The sequence below is a fragment of the Prionailurus viverrinus genome, chromosome B1 (assembly GCF_022837055.1).
Source record: "Prionailurus viverrinus isolate Anna chromosome B1, UM_Priviv_1.0, whole genome shotgun sequence".
Lineage (NCBI taxonomy): Eukaryota > Metazoa > Chordata > Mammalia > Carnivora > Felidae > Prionailurus > Prionailurus viverrinus.
This window is the reverse complement of record NC_062564.1, coordinates 117,714,759-117,732,757: the sequence shown is the minus strand read 5'-3', so window position 1 is coordinate 117,732,757 and position 17,999 is coordinate 117,714,759. Positions and strand designations below refer to the sequence as shown.

At 40.5% G+C, this 17,999-nt stretch overlaps 1 protein-coding gene across 2 annotated transcripts in view; it reads right to left on the bottom strand.

Moving 5' to 3' along the window:
• PPA2 (inorganic pyrophosphatase 2) overlaps window positions 1–17,512 on the bottom strand; it is a 91,487-nt gene extending 73,975 nt beyond the window's left edge. The window contains exons 1-3 of one of the 2 annotated variants that reach the window (XM_047856229.1): window positions 17,165–17,512; window positions 8,547–8,579; window positions 622–686 (exon numbers count right to left, since the gene is read on the bottom strand). In XM_047856229.1, coding sequence (XP_047712185.1) covers window positions 622–686; window positions 8,547–8,579; window positions 17,165–17,339 — 273 coding nt within the window. In that variant the 5' untranslated portion in view covers window positions 17,340–17,512. The remainder of the gene's footprint in view (window positions 1–621; window positions 687–8,546; window positions 8,580–17,164) is intronic. The other variant, XM_047856230.1, reaches the window with a different exon arrangement.
• Window positions 17,513–17,999: the final 487 nt, after the last annotated feature.

The following is a 17,999-nucleotide window of genomic DNA, read 5'->3' as shown; positions in this document are numbered from 1 at the left end:
ATGGACACACATACAGTAAAATGGAGTTCTTTCTGCCCTCTCTTTGCCTTCTTTCTCTCTCCAGATTATATGACCTCCTGTCCTGCAGCTGAATACTACTTAGAAGTAATGAGCTGGAATGATTGCACAAGAGCAATTAAGAATACAACCTTTGGAGTTAGAGCACCTAAATTCATATCCCACTTCCCACAACAGATGATAGATTTGTGACCAGGGGCAAGGTTCTGAACCTCATTAGCAAAATAAAGGTAATAACAGTAGCCCTAGCTGTACTCAGATGCAACTGAAGCTCTGAGCACAGTGCTTGGATAAGCACTATGAGCATTCAATAAATCTTCACTATTATTCTCCCTGCAGCCATCTTATTGACAGTCCAGGCCTCTGAAGGGCTGGAAGGCAGCACCAATCCCACATCAGTGTTCCATAACCTTCCTCCTGGAATGATCCTATTCTCACACTAATTCTAATTCATGAGGGAGGTTTACAATCCTGTTGTGATAACTCTGTTATCCTTCTTGACTTCCAACCCACATTCTTTCCTTTCAGAATGCTTCCAAAAAGTATTTTGTGGTGATACTAGAAGTACATGTTGTCACCCCCAAAACAAGTTAAGAACTATACCTCTGTAGAGTCCACCCTCAGAGGAATATCATGAAAGGGGGAAATGTAGTCACCGGCTACATTCTCTGCAAAGGAAAAACAAAAAAAACAAAAATAAAAATACAGAATTAAAGCAATGGACTATCCTGTTCTTCAGAGCAATTATATCCTTATCCACTTTTAAACCTAAAAGGAGTTTTTAAAGTTTTTTTGAAATTAACTTTAACTCCCAATTTAAAGTTTAATTCAACTTTTAAAACTTGCCCCAATATGATGACCACAGAGAATACATACCAAATAATCCACATTTGGTTTACTGAAATAATTTACAGTTGACCCTTGAACAACGTAAGTTTGAACTGCTTAGGTACAGATTTTTTTTTATATAATACTGTAAATATATTTTCTCTCCTTTATGATTTTCTTAGTAACATTTTCTTTTCTCTAGCTTACTTTATTGTAAGAATACAGTATATGATACATGTAACATACAAAATGTGTGTTAATCTACTACTTATGTAATGAGTAAGGCTACCAGTCAATATAAGCTATTAGAAGTTAAGTTTTTGAGGGGTGCCTGGCTGGTTCAGTCGGTTAAGCGTACGACTTCGGCTCAGGTCATGATCTCGCGGTCCGTGGGCCCAAGCCCCGCGTCGGGCTCTGGGCTGATGGCTCAGAGTCTGGAGCCTGCTACCGATTCTGTGTCTCCCTCTCTCTCTGCCCCTCCCCCATTCATGCTCTGGTCTCTGTCTCAAAAATAAATCAACGTTAAAAAAAAAAAAAGAAGTTAAGTTTTTGAAGAGTCAAAAGTTATACATGGATTTTCTTTTTTTTTTTTTTTAATTTTTTTTTTTTTCAATGTTTATTTATTTTTGGGACAGAGAGAGACAGAGCATGAACAGGGGAGGGGCAGAGAGAGAGGGAGACACAGAATGGGAAACAGGCTCCAGGCTCTGAGCCATCAGCCCAGAGCCTGACGCGGGGCTCGAACTCACGGACCGCGAGATCGTGACCTGGCTGAAGTCGGACGCTTAACCGACTGCGCCACCCAGGCGCCCCTGGATTTTCAACTGTGAAGTGGGCAGGTGCCCCTAACCCTGCATTGTTCAAGGATCAACTGTACTTCTCTCTCTAGCTTAACACATCCAAAGCAGAAAATGTCTAAAATTGACTAAAGCCCCAAATATGAAATATCTCACTTGTGAACAGATACTCATTAATAAGTGACTGGATTAAAACTGATGTCACTTTTCCAAGGAGTAATCTAACAACAGAATTCCCAATTTCTGTCTACTATCCTATGAACAGGATGTAAAGATCCTACCCAATTAAAAGAAAAGAACAAATCATTTGTTTCCATTCAGTGATAAGAATGTTTATATTAAGGTAAACTTAAAACAAAAACAAACTTTAATAATAAAAACTGTCTTATCTTCACTGCATATAAAAATGCATATTTTAAAAGCTGGGCTTAATACAGCCATAAAAATTTTTCAGTTTATAATTACCTAAGTCAGGGTATGTTTTATTTCTGGCCTGCTACCTCTTTGGCATAATTTTCAAATTTAGACTTTAAAAAAAAAAATTTAACAAAATAAAACATGAACTGGCTGACAGCCTAATACTCAGCTCCCAAATCTTGGGTTTCCAAATACCATTCTCCAGTAAAAAGAACTAGGACTTCTTAAAGAAGAGGCGGATTCTAAGGCTGGGACAAAAAGTATACAAGATGAACCCAATGGATCCTGTAGGACCAGAAACCAACCAAGTGCTCAAAGAAACAAAAGGTTGGCGGTATGTCGAAAGGAAATGGAGCCAATCTACAAAAGCTCCCAAAGGTCAAAGGTGGAACAAACTGAGGAACAAATAACAGAGTATTCGATCACAAACCAAATTATTAAATAAATAATACAAGAGACCCACTAATGCAAATAAATGATTGTTTAAATAAATAAATGAGGGAGAAGAGACAAACATTTCTTACAAAAAATTTCAAGAAATATATACATATAGATGTCGCCCCTCCAAGAAGGAAAGCTTACCCTGCTCTCCCAGAGTGCAGACTAAACTTAATGACTGACTCACTTCAACATAGAAAGGGAAAAACAATAACATTACAGTAGAGAACTCTGGCAAGAAGTACCCTTAACCAAGTGATCAAAGTTGACATCACCAGTGAAAAGTCATGTTAATAACATGTACCTCCTGATATGCTGTGATGAGAAGGGTATGTACTTCACTTGTATTTTTCCCCCAAACCCATAACCCCACTCTCATCACAAGAATGACAGCAGATACATCCAAACTGAGGGACGTTTTACACAATATTAACCAATACTGTTTAAGAGTCTCAAACTCATAAAACAAATAAGGAAATACTGAGAAACTGTTAGATTGGGGGGAATGTAAGGAAATACAATAACTAAGTATAATGTGGTACCCTGAACTGGATTCTGTAAGAAAAAAATGACATTAGTGGGAAAACTAGTCATATCCAAATAAAATCTGGAGTTCACAGTTGGTACCAATGTTGGTTTCTTAGTTTTAAAAAATGTACACTGTTAATGAAAGATATTAACACTTGGGGAAAGTTGGTAAGAGATTTACTGGAATTCTGTACTATCTTTGCAACTCTGCCAAATCTGAAATTATTTCACAATAAAATTTAAATAAACAAAAACAAGCTGTGGCGTCAGCCCACTAAAGTGAGAAGCATAGAATTTAACAATGGCCCTCACTCCACCAAAACTGCATTTCTTCTTCTTATGCTTCACAGGCTTTCCTTAGCACTGATTACTAAAGTTCTTGCAGGAAGGAGTTTCTTTTGTTTGTTTTCATTTGTTCTGTTATGCTCTCTCCTCAGTCCCCAGCATCCAGAAAGTACCCAGCACTTAGTAGGCATTCAATAAATACATCTCTATTACAATTTCATTTTTCCGTCCAAAAAGTTCATGTAATTTTTCTTTTCCCACTCTAGGAACAAGGGAGTTGTGCATGAAAGATCATGTACAAGGTAGGATAAAGATGACTAAGAGTACATAAGTGACAAAATATATAAAAATCTTGCCATGACCTATAAAGCTCTTTTCATTAGTTAAAAAAGATGCATCTTAAAAAAATGCTTTTCCATACCAGATCAAACGTCAAATTCTCTGCCTGAATTTAAAATCCTCTATGAGTAACACAAGAAACGAAATTATCAGTTTGCTGCATGATTATTTACTTTTCTATAAGTAACACAGATACTTAAATGGGTCACCTTTATTTTCCATTAAAATAAATTATGGCAGTGAAAACTGAAAATGATACAGACACTTTGGAAAACAGTGTGGCAATTTCTTATAAAGTTAAATATTTGACCCAGAAATCCTACTGTTAAGCACTTGACCGAGAGAAATGAAAACTTATGTTCACATGAAAACCTATAAGTGAATGTTTATAGGTGGCTTTATTCAAAATCAAAACTGGAAGCAAACTAAATGTACAAATAGTAAACAGATAAACTCTGCTACACCCATCTAATGGGTGTTTTACTCAATGATATATTAGTCCCAAATAAAAAAGAATGAACTATTGCCAAGTGAAAGAAGCTAGACTCAAACCATTCCATTTACATGACATTCTGGAAAAGGCAAAACTATATAGGGATAAAGAGCAGATCAGTGACTGCCAGGGCTTGAGGGTGCAGGGTAAGGGGGCTAAAGAGAGACCACAAGGAAACTATTTCGGGGTAATGAACTGTTCTATGCCTTGACTATGACAGTATTTAAATGAATCTATATTTTATCAAAACTCAGAACTGTTCACACAAAAAAAGTGAACTAATGTATGCAATTTAAAAAATAAATATGGAGCAAAAAAAAATCAGTTAAAGAAAGTATGTATTAAAGTATAAATAAAAGGCGCGCCTGGGTGGCTCAGTCAGTTAAGCATCCAACTTCAGCTCAGGTCTGATCCCACCATTCGTGAGTTTGAGCCCCGCATCTGTGCTGACAGCTCAGAGCCTGGAGCCTGCTTCAGATTCTGTGTCTCCCTCTCTCTCTGCCCCTCTCCTGCTCATGTGCGCGCTGTCTCTCTCTCTCAAAAATAAACAAGTATTAAAAAAATTATTTTTTTTAATTTAAAAAAAGTATAAATGGAAGCTCTTGTTCCAATGAGCAATCAGTCTGTAATTCTTCACTTTAAGTCACAAAGGTAAGGCAGTTTTGAGAAAAATGCAATCCTTTAGCAGATTATATCAATAATTACATTTGAGACCTATCACTGTGATGGGAATTAACAATAATCCCAGCTCTAAGAATTCAGGATGTTGCACAGACCAGGGAACTTCATTATTAAAATTAAGGAAGTATAGGAAACTTGACAAAATAGCTGGGCTGCCTTTGTAATTAAGAGTGAAAAATACCTCTAGTACACTGATTTGGTGTTAAATTTCTCTAGAGCTCCAATGCTCTTGTTAACTGGGGACAAGCCCCAACAAACTAAGATTTAAGATGAATGCATGTTACTCAAGTCTGAGCGAAAAATGGGACTAGCCTAAGCTGTGATTGCTAAAAGCTAAAGATTTGTGAAGTGTGCTTAGGTTCCTATCTCTTTAAATTGCAATCTAAATGTTATATTCGGGGGTGCCTGAGTGGCTCAGTCGGTTAAGCATCCAACTCTGGATTCCGCTCAGGTCATGCATGATCTCACAGTTCGAGAGATCAAGTCCTGCACTATGAGCACAGAGCCTGGTTGGGATTTTCTCTCTCCTTCTCTCTCTGTCCCTCTCCTGCACAAGCACACGTGTGTGCTGTCAAAAAATTAAAAAATACGGATGCCTGGATGGGTCAGTTGGTTAAGCGTCCGACTTCAGCTCAGGTCATGATCTCACAGCTTGTGAGTTCAAGCCTCGCATCAGGCTCTGTGCTGACAGCTCAGAGCCTAGAGCCTGCTTTGGATTCTATCTCCCTCTCTCTTTACCCCTCTCCCACTCATTCTCTGTCTCTGTCTCTCTCTGTCTCTCTCTCTCCCTCTCTCTCTCTCTCTCTCTCTCTCTCTCAAAAATAAGCATTAAAAATTTAAAAAAAAATAAACTTTTAAAAACAAACATCATATTCAAACACTATGGTAATGCCAACACATATGTTTAAATGGTTTCTAATTGACATCTTGGAAGGTAAAAAGCGTTATTAGTGAATGAGTGGTCTCAGATAACCATACCTACTGGAAGCCATCTGGATCACGAAACAGTATAAATAAAAATGTACTAATGAAGAAAAAAGAATAAAAGAATTACACATACTAAAATAAAAATAAAATATGGCTTTAAATGTCAGATAATGATAATGCTTTGATGAGCAATACACCAGTAAATTCACACAGAGCAATGAATACAGAGATCAAGAGCCTGACTTCTAGTTACTGAGCTTGATAAAGCCACTCAATTTCTCTGAAACTTAATTTTCTCAATTTTTTCAATTGAGCAATGTACAATTTGTACATAAAAGGTAATGTACTAGATGCTGGAATACAAACGTGCTAAAAGTGAGCTATATCCACAGCCAAGAAAGGGAATGCACTAAATCATCTACATAAGCATTATCCAGTAAGTGCAAAGACAAAGGTACTCTTGGCATCATTATCAGAAAGCTAATCACTGACCTAATGCACAAAGGAAGGAACGAGAACCCATTAAAAGTTTTCTAAGGTCAGTGCTATGAGTATGTTAGTATGCTCCATATAAAGAGTATGAAGAATCTCTAAAGGTAGATTTATTTTTTTTTAAGTTTATTTATTTATTTTTGAGAGGGCAAGAGAGCAAAGTGGAGAAGAGGCAGAGAGAGAGAGGGAGACACCTAAAGCAGGTTCCAGGTTCTGAGCTGTCAGCACAGAGCCCGATGCAAGGCTCAAAGCCATGAACCATGAGACAACGACCTGAGCCGAAGTCAGAAGCTCAACTGACTGAGCCACCCAGGAGCCCCTAAAAGTAGACTTAAACATAGGTAGAATCTATCCTGATCCTCTCTATACAACAAAAAGGGTAATCTATATTATACATACGAGCCATAGACAGAGAGATGTGGTATATGCAGCAAGCACTGTGGCAATGTATGGCACTTTGTAAAGGTAACAGAACTGAGGCACAGTACAGACAGCCCTTTCTCAGTGTCTCAGAATAATAAATTAGTTAATAAATCTTGAGTGAGAACTTCATTATATGAAGTTCAGACTGGTTGTTTCTTTAGATTTAAAACCAAGTTGTTGCTATCAGTTTGCTTTTTAAATACCTATTTTGTTGTTTAAACAAAGCAATGCATGTACATGGTTAAAAAAATGACATCAGGGGGCGCCAGGCGGCTCAGTCGGTTGAGCATCGGACTTCAGCTCGGGTCATGATCTCGCGGTTCGTGAGTTTGAGCCCCGCGTCAGGCTCTGTGCTGACAGCTCAGAACCTGGAGCCTGCTTCCGATTCTGTGTCCCCCTCTCTCTCCACCCCACCCCTGCTTGTGCTCTGTCTCTGTCTTTCAAAAAATGAATAATCATAAAAAAATTAAAATTAAAAAAAAATGACATCAGTACCCACCTCTCTCTAATTCAGATCCACTTTTAGAACAACCTACTTTCACCTCTTAAACTTACCTTAGGTCTAGTGATTATCTACATCTCCCTAAATAATATATTTGTATGATAATTTTTTACTTTACCAATTTTAGAGATTATCTACTGTTTCCAATGCTAAGATACAATTTTGTTTCATTTGACCCCAACGTATTCCTCTTAAATTCTCTACTGACCAATCTTAACACACTATAGCTTGATTCCAATGTTCCACCAAACACAGTATTTCTTGACCCTACTAACTGGCTTTTTATCTCATTCTCCTCATTCTTCTTTCTCTCTCCTAATTTCTATCTTCTGCATTTTCATTTTTTTTTTCATTTCAAGGTTGATAAATGTTCTACAATCACACTGAATTTTTCTGTGCTTTTCCTATTAGTGTATTTCCAAAATTTTTCTAATCATAGGAAAAACTTGGGAGTGCTTGTCAAAAAAAAAAAGAAAAGTCTTTAGACCCCCCCCATACCTAGGGAACCAGAATCTTTTTTCAAAAAAATTTTTTAATGTTTTATTTATTTCTTTTGAGAGAGAGAAAGACAGAGAGCAAGCAAGGGGGGACAGAGAGAGAGGGAGACACAGAATCCAAAGCAGGCTCCAGGCTCTGAGCCGTCAACACAGTGCCACATGCGGAGCAGCTTGAATCCACATACTGTGAGATCATGACCGGAGCTGAAGACAGAGGCTTAACTGACTGAGCCACCCAGGAGACCCGGGAATCAGAATCTTTTTTTTTTTTTTAACGTTTATTCATATTTTGAGAGACAGCGCGTGAGTGGGGGAGGGGCAGAGAGAGAGAGAGGGAGACAAAATCTAAAGAAGGCTCCAGGCTCTGAACTGACAGCACAGAGCCCGACGCGGGGATGGAACTCACAGACTGTTAGATCATGACCTGAGCTGAAGTTGAACGCTTAACCGACTGAGCCAACCAGGTGGCCCCGGGGAATCAGAATCTTAAGAAGAGATCTGGATATCTAGATTTTTAGCAAGCACCCGCAAATAATTCTTACACTGAAGTAAGTTTGAGAAGCATTGTCTATGAGCTGATTTTTGGCCTAGTGTTACAGTTAAATTTCCTTTCCTGTTTGGCTTCTATTTTGACTTGTGCTTCTAATTATGTTTCTTCCATTGTCAGTCACAATCATATCTATAAATTATTCAAATGCCTCACAGATTCTACAGAGACTATGGAATTCTCTCTTTATACAGTTCCCTTTGAAATCGCTATCCTCTTGGTGCAACACGGACTGAATGCTTTTTTGGCACCCTAACATTTTGCTTCTTTGGTCTCCAGCTCAGCTCTGTTTTCTGGACCCCATGCACTCATCCATCTTTTTTGGTTTACTTACTTGTTTTGCTGGAGCATATCCCTAATTTGTGTCCTGTAAGAAAGGATGCATACAAGGTAAATTTCCCACGTCCTTAAATGTCTGAAATATCTTTATTTGGTCTTCAGTCTAGATTAATATTGTCTGGATAAATTGTAGGGGGGAAATTCTTTTCTCTCAGAATTTTTAAGGCACTACTCCAGTCTTTAAGCATTCATTTATGCTGGTAAGTCACATACCAGTTTGATTATCATTCCTTTGCAGGTGACCTGTTCTCCCTCCCTCTTCTGTCCCCAGCCCCAGGACTTGCAGAATCTTCTTTATAAAAGCCTCGGTTTTCTGAGATTTTATAATGCGTCTGGGACTAGGAATGCTTAGGTCCTTAAATTCTTAGATCTCTTCTGTTATCTATCCCTTTGTAATTACCTCTCCATTCCTTCTGCCACTTGTATTAGTCAAATGTTGGGACTTCCTAGATTAAATCTCTATGTCTCCTCTTTCTACCTCATTTTTCTGTCTGACATTTTGTTCTACTTTCTCATAGATTTCTTTACCTTATATTCTAACTTTTCTGTATTAGTTTTCCAGGACTGCCATAACAAATGATCACAAAGTTGGTGGCTTAAAACAACAGAACACCATTTGTCCCACTACACCTTCTACAGAGTCCTTTGTTTCTACAATCACAGCATTTTAATACATCCGTGATTATCTTTTCTTCATAGCTTCCTCTTCCTTTTTAAAGGAGGTAGGTTTCTAAAATCTCACGGGATACCCGTTGGACTACTTAAAATTCGAATTCTCTTCTTTCTACTTTCTCTTTTTCCTATTTAATTCATAAGATTTCCTTAAATGCATTCATTGGATATTTACCAAACACATATACTATACCATGCAGTTTTAGGTCGTAGGTGTACAAATTCCTTGTTCTTATTAAATTTATATTCAAGTAGGGGTGTAGGTATGGAAGCAATGAAAAGGTATGTTCTAACTATACGGGGTACAATAAGTATCACAAAGGAAAACAAACAAGGGCAAGAAAGGAGTAAGGGAAGGGATAAAATCTAAACTGAAAGAATGGAGATCTCACCGGTAGGTAACATTTCAGCACAGACAGAAATAAAGTAAGGAAGCAGGTCAAACAGACATCCATGGAGGAATGCTACGGGAACAGCAAGGAGGCCAAAATGGCCAGAGCAGAATGATCTAAAGGAAGAGTGGTAAATGACAAATTCAGAGAGGAGCCCCAGTAGGTCATACGGGACCTTGTAGACTGTGGTGAATATTTAAAATTTATTTAGAGTGAAATGAAAAGTCACTGGGGTTTTGAGCAGAGCCTGGACATGAGGTGACTTCCACTTCAAAAGGATCAAGGGGACTTCTGTATGGAAAGCAGCTACAGGAGGACACAGGGGACAGCAGGGGAAGAATCAGGTGACTGCAGTCGGTCAAGGGAAAGATGGATAGAGTGGCAAGGGTGCAAGTGGAGAGAAGTAAACATCACCTGGATATATCTCAAAAGCACAGATGAAGGGAGAAACTACTGACCTAGAAGGGAGGTAAGAGTAAGAAAGGCAACAAGAATGGTTCCTAAATTGCTGGTTACACATATGAGGACAGACACAACCGAGTGGAGACTGGGATCAGGAGTCCTGTACACATGAACCTTGAGATGTCTCTGAGACAATGAAATGGAAATACAGACTGCACTTACTGGATGTGTAAAAATGTTTCAAGATACAGAGTGTGCTTACTGGATGTGTAAAAATGAGTTCAAGAGAAATTCAGGCTGTTACACATCTGGGAAACACAGGTGGTATCTAAAGCTAAGGGACCAAAAGGGATCACAGAGAGCAATGGTTATAGTCAGCAAACTTTGGCCCATGGCCTGTTTCAGTCTGTATAAATAAAGGTTCGTTGGAACACAAAGCCATGTTCAGACTTTTACTGTCTCTGGCTGCTCCTGTGCTACAGGCAGGGTTAAGTAGTTGTGGCAGAGACCTTATGGCCTGCATAGGCTACTATTTACTATCACAGCCCTTTACAGAATATTTGCCAACCCTTGCCCTAGAGAGAGAGATGTGAGCTAAGTACTGAATCCTGAAGCATTTCAAAAGTTAGAGTTCAGAAATATGAGGATCCAGAAAAGAAGACTGCTGGAGAAGCCATCAAAATAAAAGAGAATGTTATCCTAGAGATAAAAGAAAAAAAAATGTTTCACGGAAGACAAAGCAATCAACTGAAAAGTTCTATTGATAATTCATGTGAGATGAGAACTTAAAACAACATTATAAGAGCACCTGGGTGGCTCAGTCAGTTCAGCATCCAACTCAGTTTTAGCTCAGGTCATGATCTCGTGGTTTGTGAGATCGAGTCCTGAGCTGGGCTCTGCACTGACAATATGGAACCTGCTTGGGATTCTCTCTCCCTCTCTCTCGGCCCCTCCCTAGCTTGTACTCACTCACTCTCTCAAAAATAAATAAACATTAAAAAAAAAAAAAACCCTGGTCATTATATTTGCCACATGGAAGTCACATTTTGACAAAAGCAGTTTGGTAGAATAGTAGTGATGAAAGCCTGCCTGAGGGTGACCCTTAACAATTTCGTTGACATTTAAGAGTAAGAGACTAGGGGCGCCTGGGTGGCGTAGTCGGTTGGGCGTCCGACTTCAGCCAGGTCACGATCTCGCGGTCCGTGAGTTCGAGCCCCGCGTCAGGCTCTGGGCTGATGGCTCGGAGCCTGGAGCCTGTTTCCGATTCTGTGTCTCCCTCTCTCTCTGCCCCTCCCCCGTTCATGCTCTGTCTCTCTCTGTCCCAAAAATAAAATAAACACTGAAAAAAAAAACTAAAAAAAAAAAAAAAAAAAGAGTAAGAGACTAGAGGGGTGCCTAGGTGGCTCAGTTGGCTAAGTGTCCAACTTTGGCTCAGGTCATGACTCACGGTTGATGAGTTCGGGCCCTATCTGGGGCTCTGTGCTGACAGCTCAGAGCCTGGAGCCTGCTTTAGATTCTGTGTCTCCCTCTCTCCCTGCCCCTCCCCCACTCATGCTCTGTCTCTGTCAAAAATGAATAAACGTTAAAAAATTTTTTTTTGAAAAAATAAGAGATTAGAAAAACGGATGTGTAACCAGGAGAGGCACCTAATGCCTAAGATGCTGGCTATTGCACTGGGTGGGGGTTGGGGTCGGTAGGAGCCTAAGTGCTAGAATGTAGAAGGCTCTGCTGGGGCAATACCATCAGGTTGTTCTACTTCCCTCCAAACACTTTCTTCAATTTCTGTAGAGGAAGCCAGCCAATCCCACAAGTCCTAAACATGCATGGTAAGCATCTGTGTGCTATTCCATAATAAAACTTATATCGACCCCTCGATAAGTGCCACATCCCACCCACAACCACTCTGAGGTTCTGCAAGGAGTCTGGCTTCTTAAACTACAGACCCTTGACACATATACAAGCTGGGATTTCATACATGCTGTTTCATCAATAACCACAGTTACATCTATTTTTCATGTTCCATAAATATTTTGAAATCTCCCACTCTGATGAGTCCTTCTTATTTGTTGTTTTAGGGTTATCCTTTTTTATTCACTTACTATCAATTCAATAGGAAATTTATTAGAGGGAAAATCCAACAAACAACTGTAGTCACCCTACCATCCTGTCTTGATATTTCACTTTGTCAAAAATCAGACTGCATCCCTGAGCATAAACTAATGAATTCTTTCAGGCCCATCAATATACATACACTTGACATGGCCAATGTCAAAACTTTCCCTTCAACTAGACTGAACTGAAATTTTATTCTATTATTTTGTAAATTACCTATGTTTTTCTCTCATAACACCAAGTTGTATCAGGATCAAAGTTTATTAATGGTATTAGTAAGTTTATTAATGGTATAAGTAAGTGAGAAAATGGAATGGAATGCAAAACCGGTATTTGGTTATATGTATATATACAAAATAGCTACATGGATGCCAAGTACCAACAAACTATTACATATTATTACTAAAAGCATTTCTAGAGACTTACTGGAAGCTTTAACAATGAAGAATACCAAGTACAAATAATTCTTCAATATTCACACAATAACCATAATGTTCTATATGTTCTACACAGAGTTCAAATTCCATGGTATGAGCCAACTTTAAAAAAAAGGTTACAAAACTTATATATTTAAGACTCAAACACACATTGTGTGGATTATTCACAGAAAATTTTAGTAAGTTCAAATGTATGGTACATTCAACTGCAGATTCTATCACCTACCACTCAAATGATGTACTTAAAAGAAAACCAATAGTAATTTTAACTTAAGCACATAGTTACTATAAATGATAAAACAAATTCATTGTTAAAGAACTGCATGATTCATTCTCATGCTAAATAAAAGCAATATGAATTACCTACAGCATTGTTTTTCTAAATAAACCAGTCATTTGCTCCCTACTATCCCATAGTAACAAAAGTGCAAACTATGAAAAGCATAACTTCTACTCATCTTTTGAGAAAATGTAAAAAACCTGAAATAATGAATTTTCAAGTTATTAGCAAAACAAAAACATACAGACTATCAAAGGAACATTGACATGCAGTGCTTATCTTTGGTCCCATATAAACAAGTCTAACTTCATCATGATTTCACAATTAATTCAAAAGACTGCAGGGCAGTATCCATTAAAACTGAGGCCTAGGAATTAATACATCGAGACATATTCAAAAGATTCAATTTTATCCGCATCCTGTTGTTTTCACCCTTCACAGACTATGACAAGAATTTTGTTCTTATATCTTGAACTCAAAAAAAAAAAAAAAAAAGGAAATAACATAAGTTAAATATTTACCATATGCCATGTGTGCGACACTGATCATATTTACACATTTAACTACCACAGCAGTTCTATAATATTATTAGCATTATCCCCATTTTGCTGATGGAGAAATTGAGCTGAGACCCAAGACCGTTAAGACATGCCTATTAGTGTAGAATTGTTTCTTTGATACACACATGCTTTGGGAAGTTTCAGAAATCATCTCACCCAGTGCTTCCCCAACTTAATTCCAAAAACTCTGGAGTCACTACAATATTAACAAATGTGATGAGAAATAAGGGCTCTAGGAGTCAAAATTTTAGGACAAGTTACTTCACATCAGAATTTCCCAGAACTTTAATACACACACTGTGACTCTCCAAGATGGTGATAAAATGGGAAGTGTTCTGCTCATTTATTAAACCATGAAGCCCTCTGTTTAAAGAAACCTAATAATAAACTATGGTACATCTGTGCTCAACTCGGCACAGTTTGGGAAATGATCATCTAGTCCAATTTCCTCTTTCTATGGTTTAAAAAAATGAGTTACAGATAAGTTAAATGACTCACTCAAGGCCACACAGAAAGTTAATAAAGGGACAGGGCTGGCACCAAAGGGGCCTGGTGATTCCCTGCAAGATCCCTTTTCCTCTACATCATTCTGTCTCACTTCACTACTGTTTCTAAAAAGTCCACACTAATTAAAAAGGAAAAATAAAGAAAGTATTAAAGTTATCATTTATTCTGATTCTGCTGAATAGCAGTAAAGAGAAAGCATTTGCAGATATGAAGCTCAAAAATGGTCTACCTCCCAATGAAGTAGTATTTCAGGGAACTGGGATATATTTGGAAATGTGAGAAATGATTCCACTCTAATAATGCTGAATAACACTATTCAGCCAAGTGGTGCTACACTCGTATATATTTTTTAATGCTTGTTTATTTTTTTTTGAGAGAGAGAGACAGAGCATGAGTTGGGGAGGCGCAGAGAGAGAGCGGGAGACACAGAATCCCAAGCAGGCTCCAGGTTCTGAGCTGTCAGCACATAGTCTGACACGGGGCTTGAACCCACGAACCACGAGATCATGACCTGAGCCGAAGTCAGACGCTTAACAGAATGAGCCACCCAGGCGCCCCTCATATTTTTCTTTGAAGTCACGTACAACTACACTCTACTACTGCATGTAGACACTGCCAGAGTTCAAAATACCCAATCTGAGACCATCTTTAAAAGGAGCAATGTGTTCACTGTTTTCCTCGCACTCCCTCACACTGAAGGGGCTTCCTTTCACTTTGTCCTACCCCTGCCAGCAAGCAGTACACAGTCCTGGGCCAAGGATGCCATCTGGTGTTTTGGTTCAGGAACTGTTTAACCCCACATAACCTTCCAATTACAACCTCACCACCTGGCCCCTCCCCCAAACCACCCTTCCTTCCAATTCTTGCACATTTACCTCAGGAAACCTTTTTTTTCTTGTTTTCTGTCATTTATCCTAACTGGGTAAAAAAGATATCTCTGACATTCTAGTTAAGGACAACTCATGAGTCTGAAATACACTTGTAGCTAGAGAAACCAACCATGGTGAGTGGCCAATTCCGCCCTGGAGATGGCCTAATAGAGGCCCTGTCCAAGAGAGAATGTCAGAATATCTAATATTGATCCAACACCTTCAATCAATGAATGGCAGCACCAACAAGGACCTTGAAGATCAAATGCTAGGTCAACTGCATTATTTTACAACTAAAGACACTGGCCCTGTATGAAATGAAGCAATCACCTGCCCAAATAACAGGAAGTGAGAGCTCATACCGCAAAGTCAGGATTAAGGACTGACTCTCCATTCCAAAGCCAGTGCTCAGTCAACTATGTCATATGCTCTAGGCTCCTCAAGATATTGTTTCTCAGCCAACATGCAAGTAAAATATTTTTCAGTGTCTTTATATTTTCCTTAATTACTATATAATAATATAATATATTGGTATTATGACTCTCTTGAGAGCAGGGCCCATAATGAAAATCTCCCCAGTGCCATGTCTAACAGCGTCCAGCACACTTCATAAATACGTACTGACGTTTTTGGTCTACTATTAACTGTACTTCTTGCAAATCTAGAATAATTTTACCATGCCATGTATGTTAGACAAGCTTTTATCTACTCAAAAACCTAAATGCCATTTCATAACACTCTTTCAATAGAAAATGGTGCCCAAAGTCATCACATCATACATAACCTTTGGTAACACATCCATTCAGAAACTTGGGACTTCTTTTTTTTTTTTTTTTTAATTTTTTTTTCAACGTTTTTTATTTATTTTTGGGACAGAGAGAGACAGAGCATGAACGGGGGAGGGGCAGAGAGAGAGGGAGACACAGAATCGGAAACAGGCTCCAGGCTCCGAGCCATCAGCCCAGAGCCTGACGCGGGGCTTGAACTCACGGACCGCGAGATCGTGACCTGGCTGAAGTCGGACGCTTAACCGACTGCGCCACCCAGGCGCCCCCTTGGGACTTCTTGTTAAGGGTTCCTCTCCACCTGATCAGTCTTGACTAAACAAGGATGTAAAAAAAAAATATGTACCAAAGAGGAAAAAAGCAATCAATTTTGAAGAATATGGGTATTTCACTATCAGTTGCATCATAATCCTAAGAGTATACAAATTCAGTTTCCTCTTCCATAAAATACCCTTCGACGCTAAGTTCAGTTAAGGATACGTGTAAACATTTTATAAATTACAGGTATCAATAATGAGACAGGTATTATTAATAATAATTTATATTCTATACACTCCGACTAATCACTACATACACTTCACCTTGTAATCTTTACAGACCTGTTTCACAGATAAGACAAAAAACAAGGCGTAGCAAAGTCAGAAACTCATCAGAGGTCACAGAGCGAAGAGCTGAAAAATCCAGGATTCGGGCTTAAATCTGAAAGCCTCCAAAGCTGGTGCTCCTACGAGATGGGCGATCAGGCAAGGCCGACTTCACAGAAAGAGTACTCCTCCCCTTAGGGCTCTGAAATCAATGAGGCATGAAAGCAACTCGACCAACCTCGCTATTTTCACGTTATTGCTAACCTACACGGTGCAACATGGGGCTGCAAAGAAAAATGAGAATAACGGGAACCCGGGTCATTTTCCGACTCGGCCGGCCAGCTCAGCGCCCTGCAATTCGTGTCGCTCTCTGGGGCTTGTTCAATGTGAGGAGGACACTGGCTACCCTGAGGCCCGCTAGGCTCTTGACGCAGCACAGCATTCAAAGTGCCAACCTCTGAGTATAAATTCATGCTTCTGAGACAAGATCCTTGGCCAGAGTCGCCCCAGAAAAAGACCCACGGGACGAGGAACCTCCAAAGTTCTGCCTGCCTCTCCAACTGCAGGCGGCCCTCCCCGGGAGGAGGAGCTTGATTACGCGCCCGAGGAAGCCGTCCAGAGGGCGGATTCTGCGCTTCCCTCCCACGACTAAATTACGTTGAGCCCGGAATGGCGGCAGGGACTCGCCTAAGGCTGCGCGGCCGCAGCGGGGTACCGCGGGCGCCCCTGCGCGCTCCGCGCCCGGCTCGGAGAGGGCGGTTGGCAGCGCCCAGGGCGACTCGGCGCGGCGCCGCCGGCTGCCCTGCGTCTCTGCGCTCCGCATTTGGGGGTTGGGTTCACCGTCCCCTTCGCTGGCTGCTCCGTGGCTCTGCGCGGGCCCCCGCGTGCGGGCAGGCGGCCTGGGCCGCTCGGCCACCCGAAGGAAGGAGGGAGGAGGCCGCGCGGACCATACAGGCTCCAGCCCGAGCCTCCTCTAGGCGCGCCGTCCGCGGGAGTCCCCGCGAGCTACTTACTGAAGAAAAGGCGGTAATCGGGGGTGTAGGGCTGGCCGCGCTCCTCCGTGCGGTAGAGGGCCATGGCGCGGTGCGGCCCGGGCCCTGTACTCGTTCCCGGGGGCAAGCGGGCAGCAGCTGGGGCCCACGCGCGCCAGCCCCAACCCGTGCGCAGGAGCGGCAGCAGCACGCGCATGGCGTAGACGGCGGTCCGGCTCTGCGCTGGGCGGTGCTGGGGTCCTGGCAGAGCCTCGCGCCGGCGTCCCCTACTGGCCGGAGTCAACACTCTGGCCCCGGGTCTGGATCTGGATCCCCCACCCCAGCCAATCTCTGGTTGGAGAAACGGGAGAAATGGGAGTGCCCAGCAAATTGCAGTAAGGTACACTGTTATATGAGCAGTGAGGTCAGGGTTCAAAGGTAAACAAGACAACATCCATCACCCCTGAGGAGCTCATGGTCACTTATTAATGTGTATATGCGTTCGTGCCTTCACCAATCCAGTCAATATTTACTGTCATAATATTATCTTTATTATAATGATATATTGAATGATAATTATGTGCCAGGCGCTGCTCTAGATCCTGTCCAATGTAGGAGACAAGCATCACACACACAAAAACATCGTAAGAATGATCAGACCTCCTTGTGAAGATTTGACCTTGACACTGACTTCTGGAGCAAAAAACAACATTAACTTCTGTGCAAAGATGTTTGTATCATCAATGGTATCTCCTCCATGAAGCCTTTCCTATTTAACCAAACTAAAGGTGATTTAGCCTTTCTTTTTCGTATATTTTCACTTCTACAGTGGCACTTGGTACTGTACCCAGGTCTTTGTAAACATATCTCACCCTGA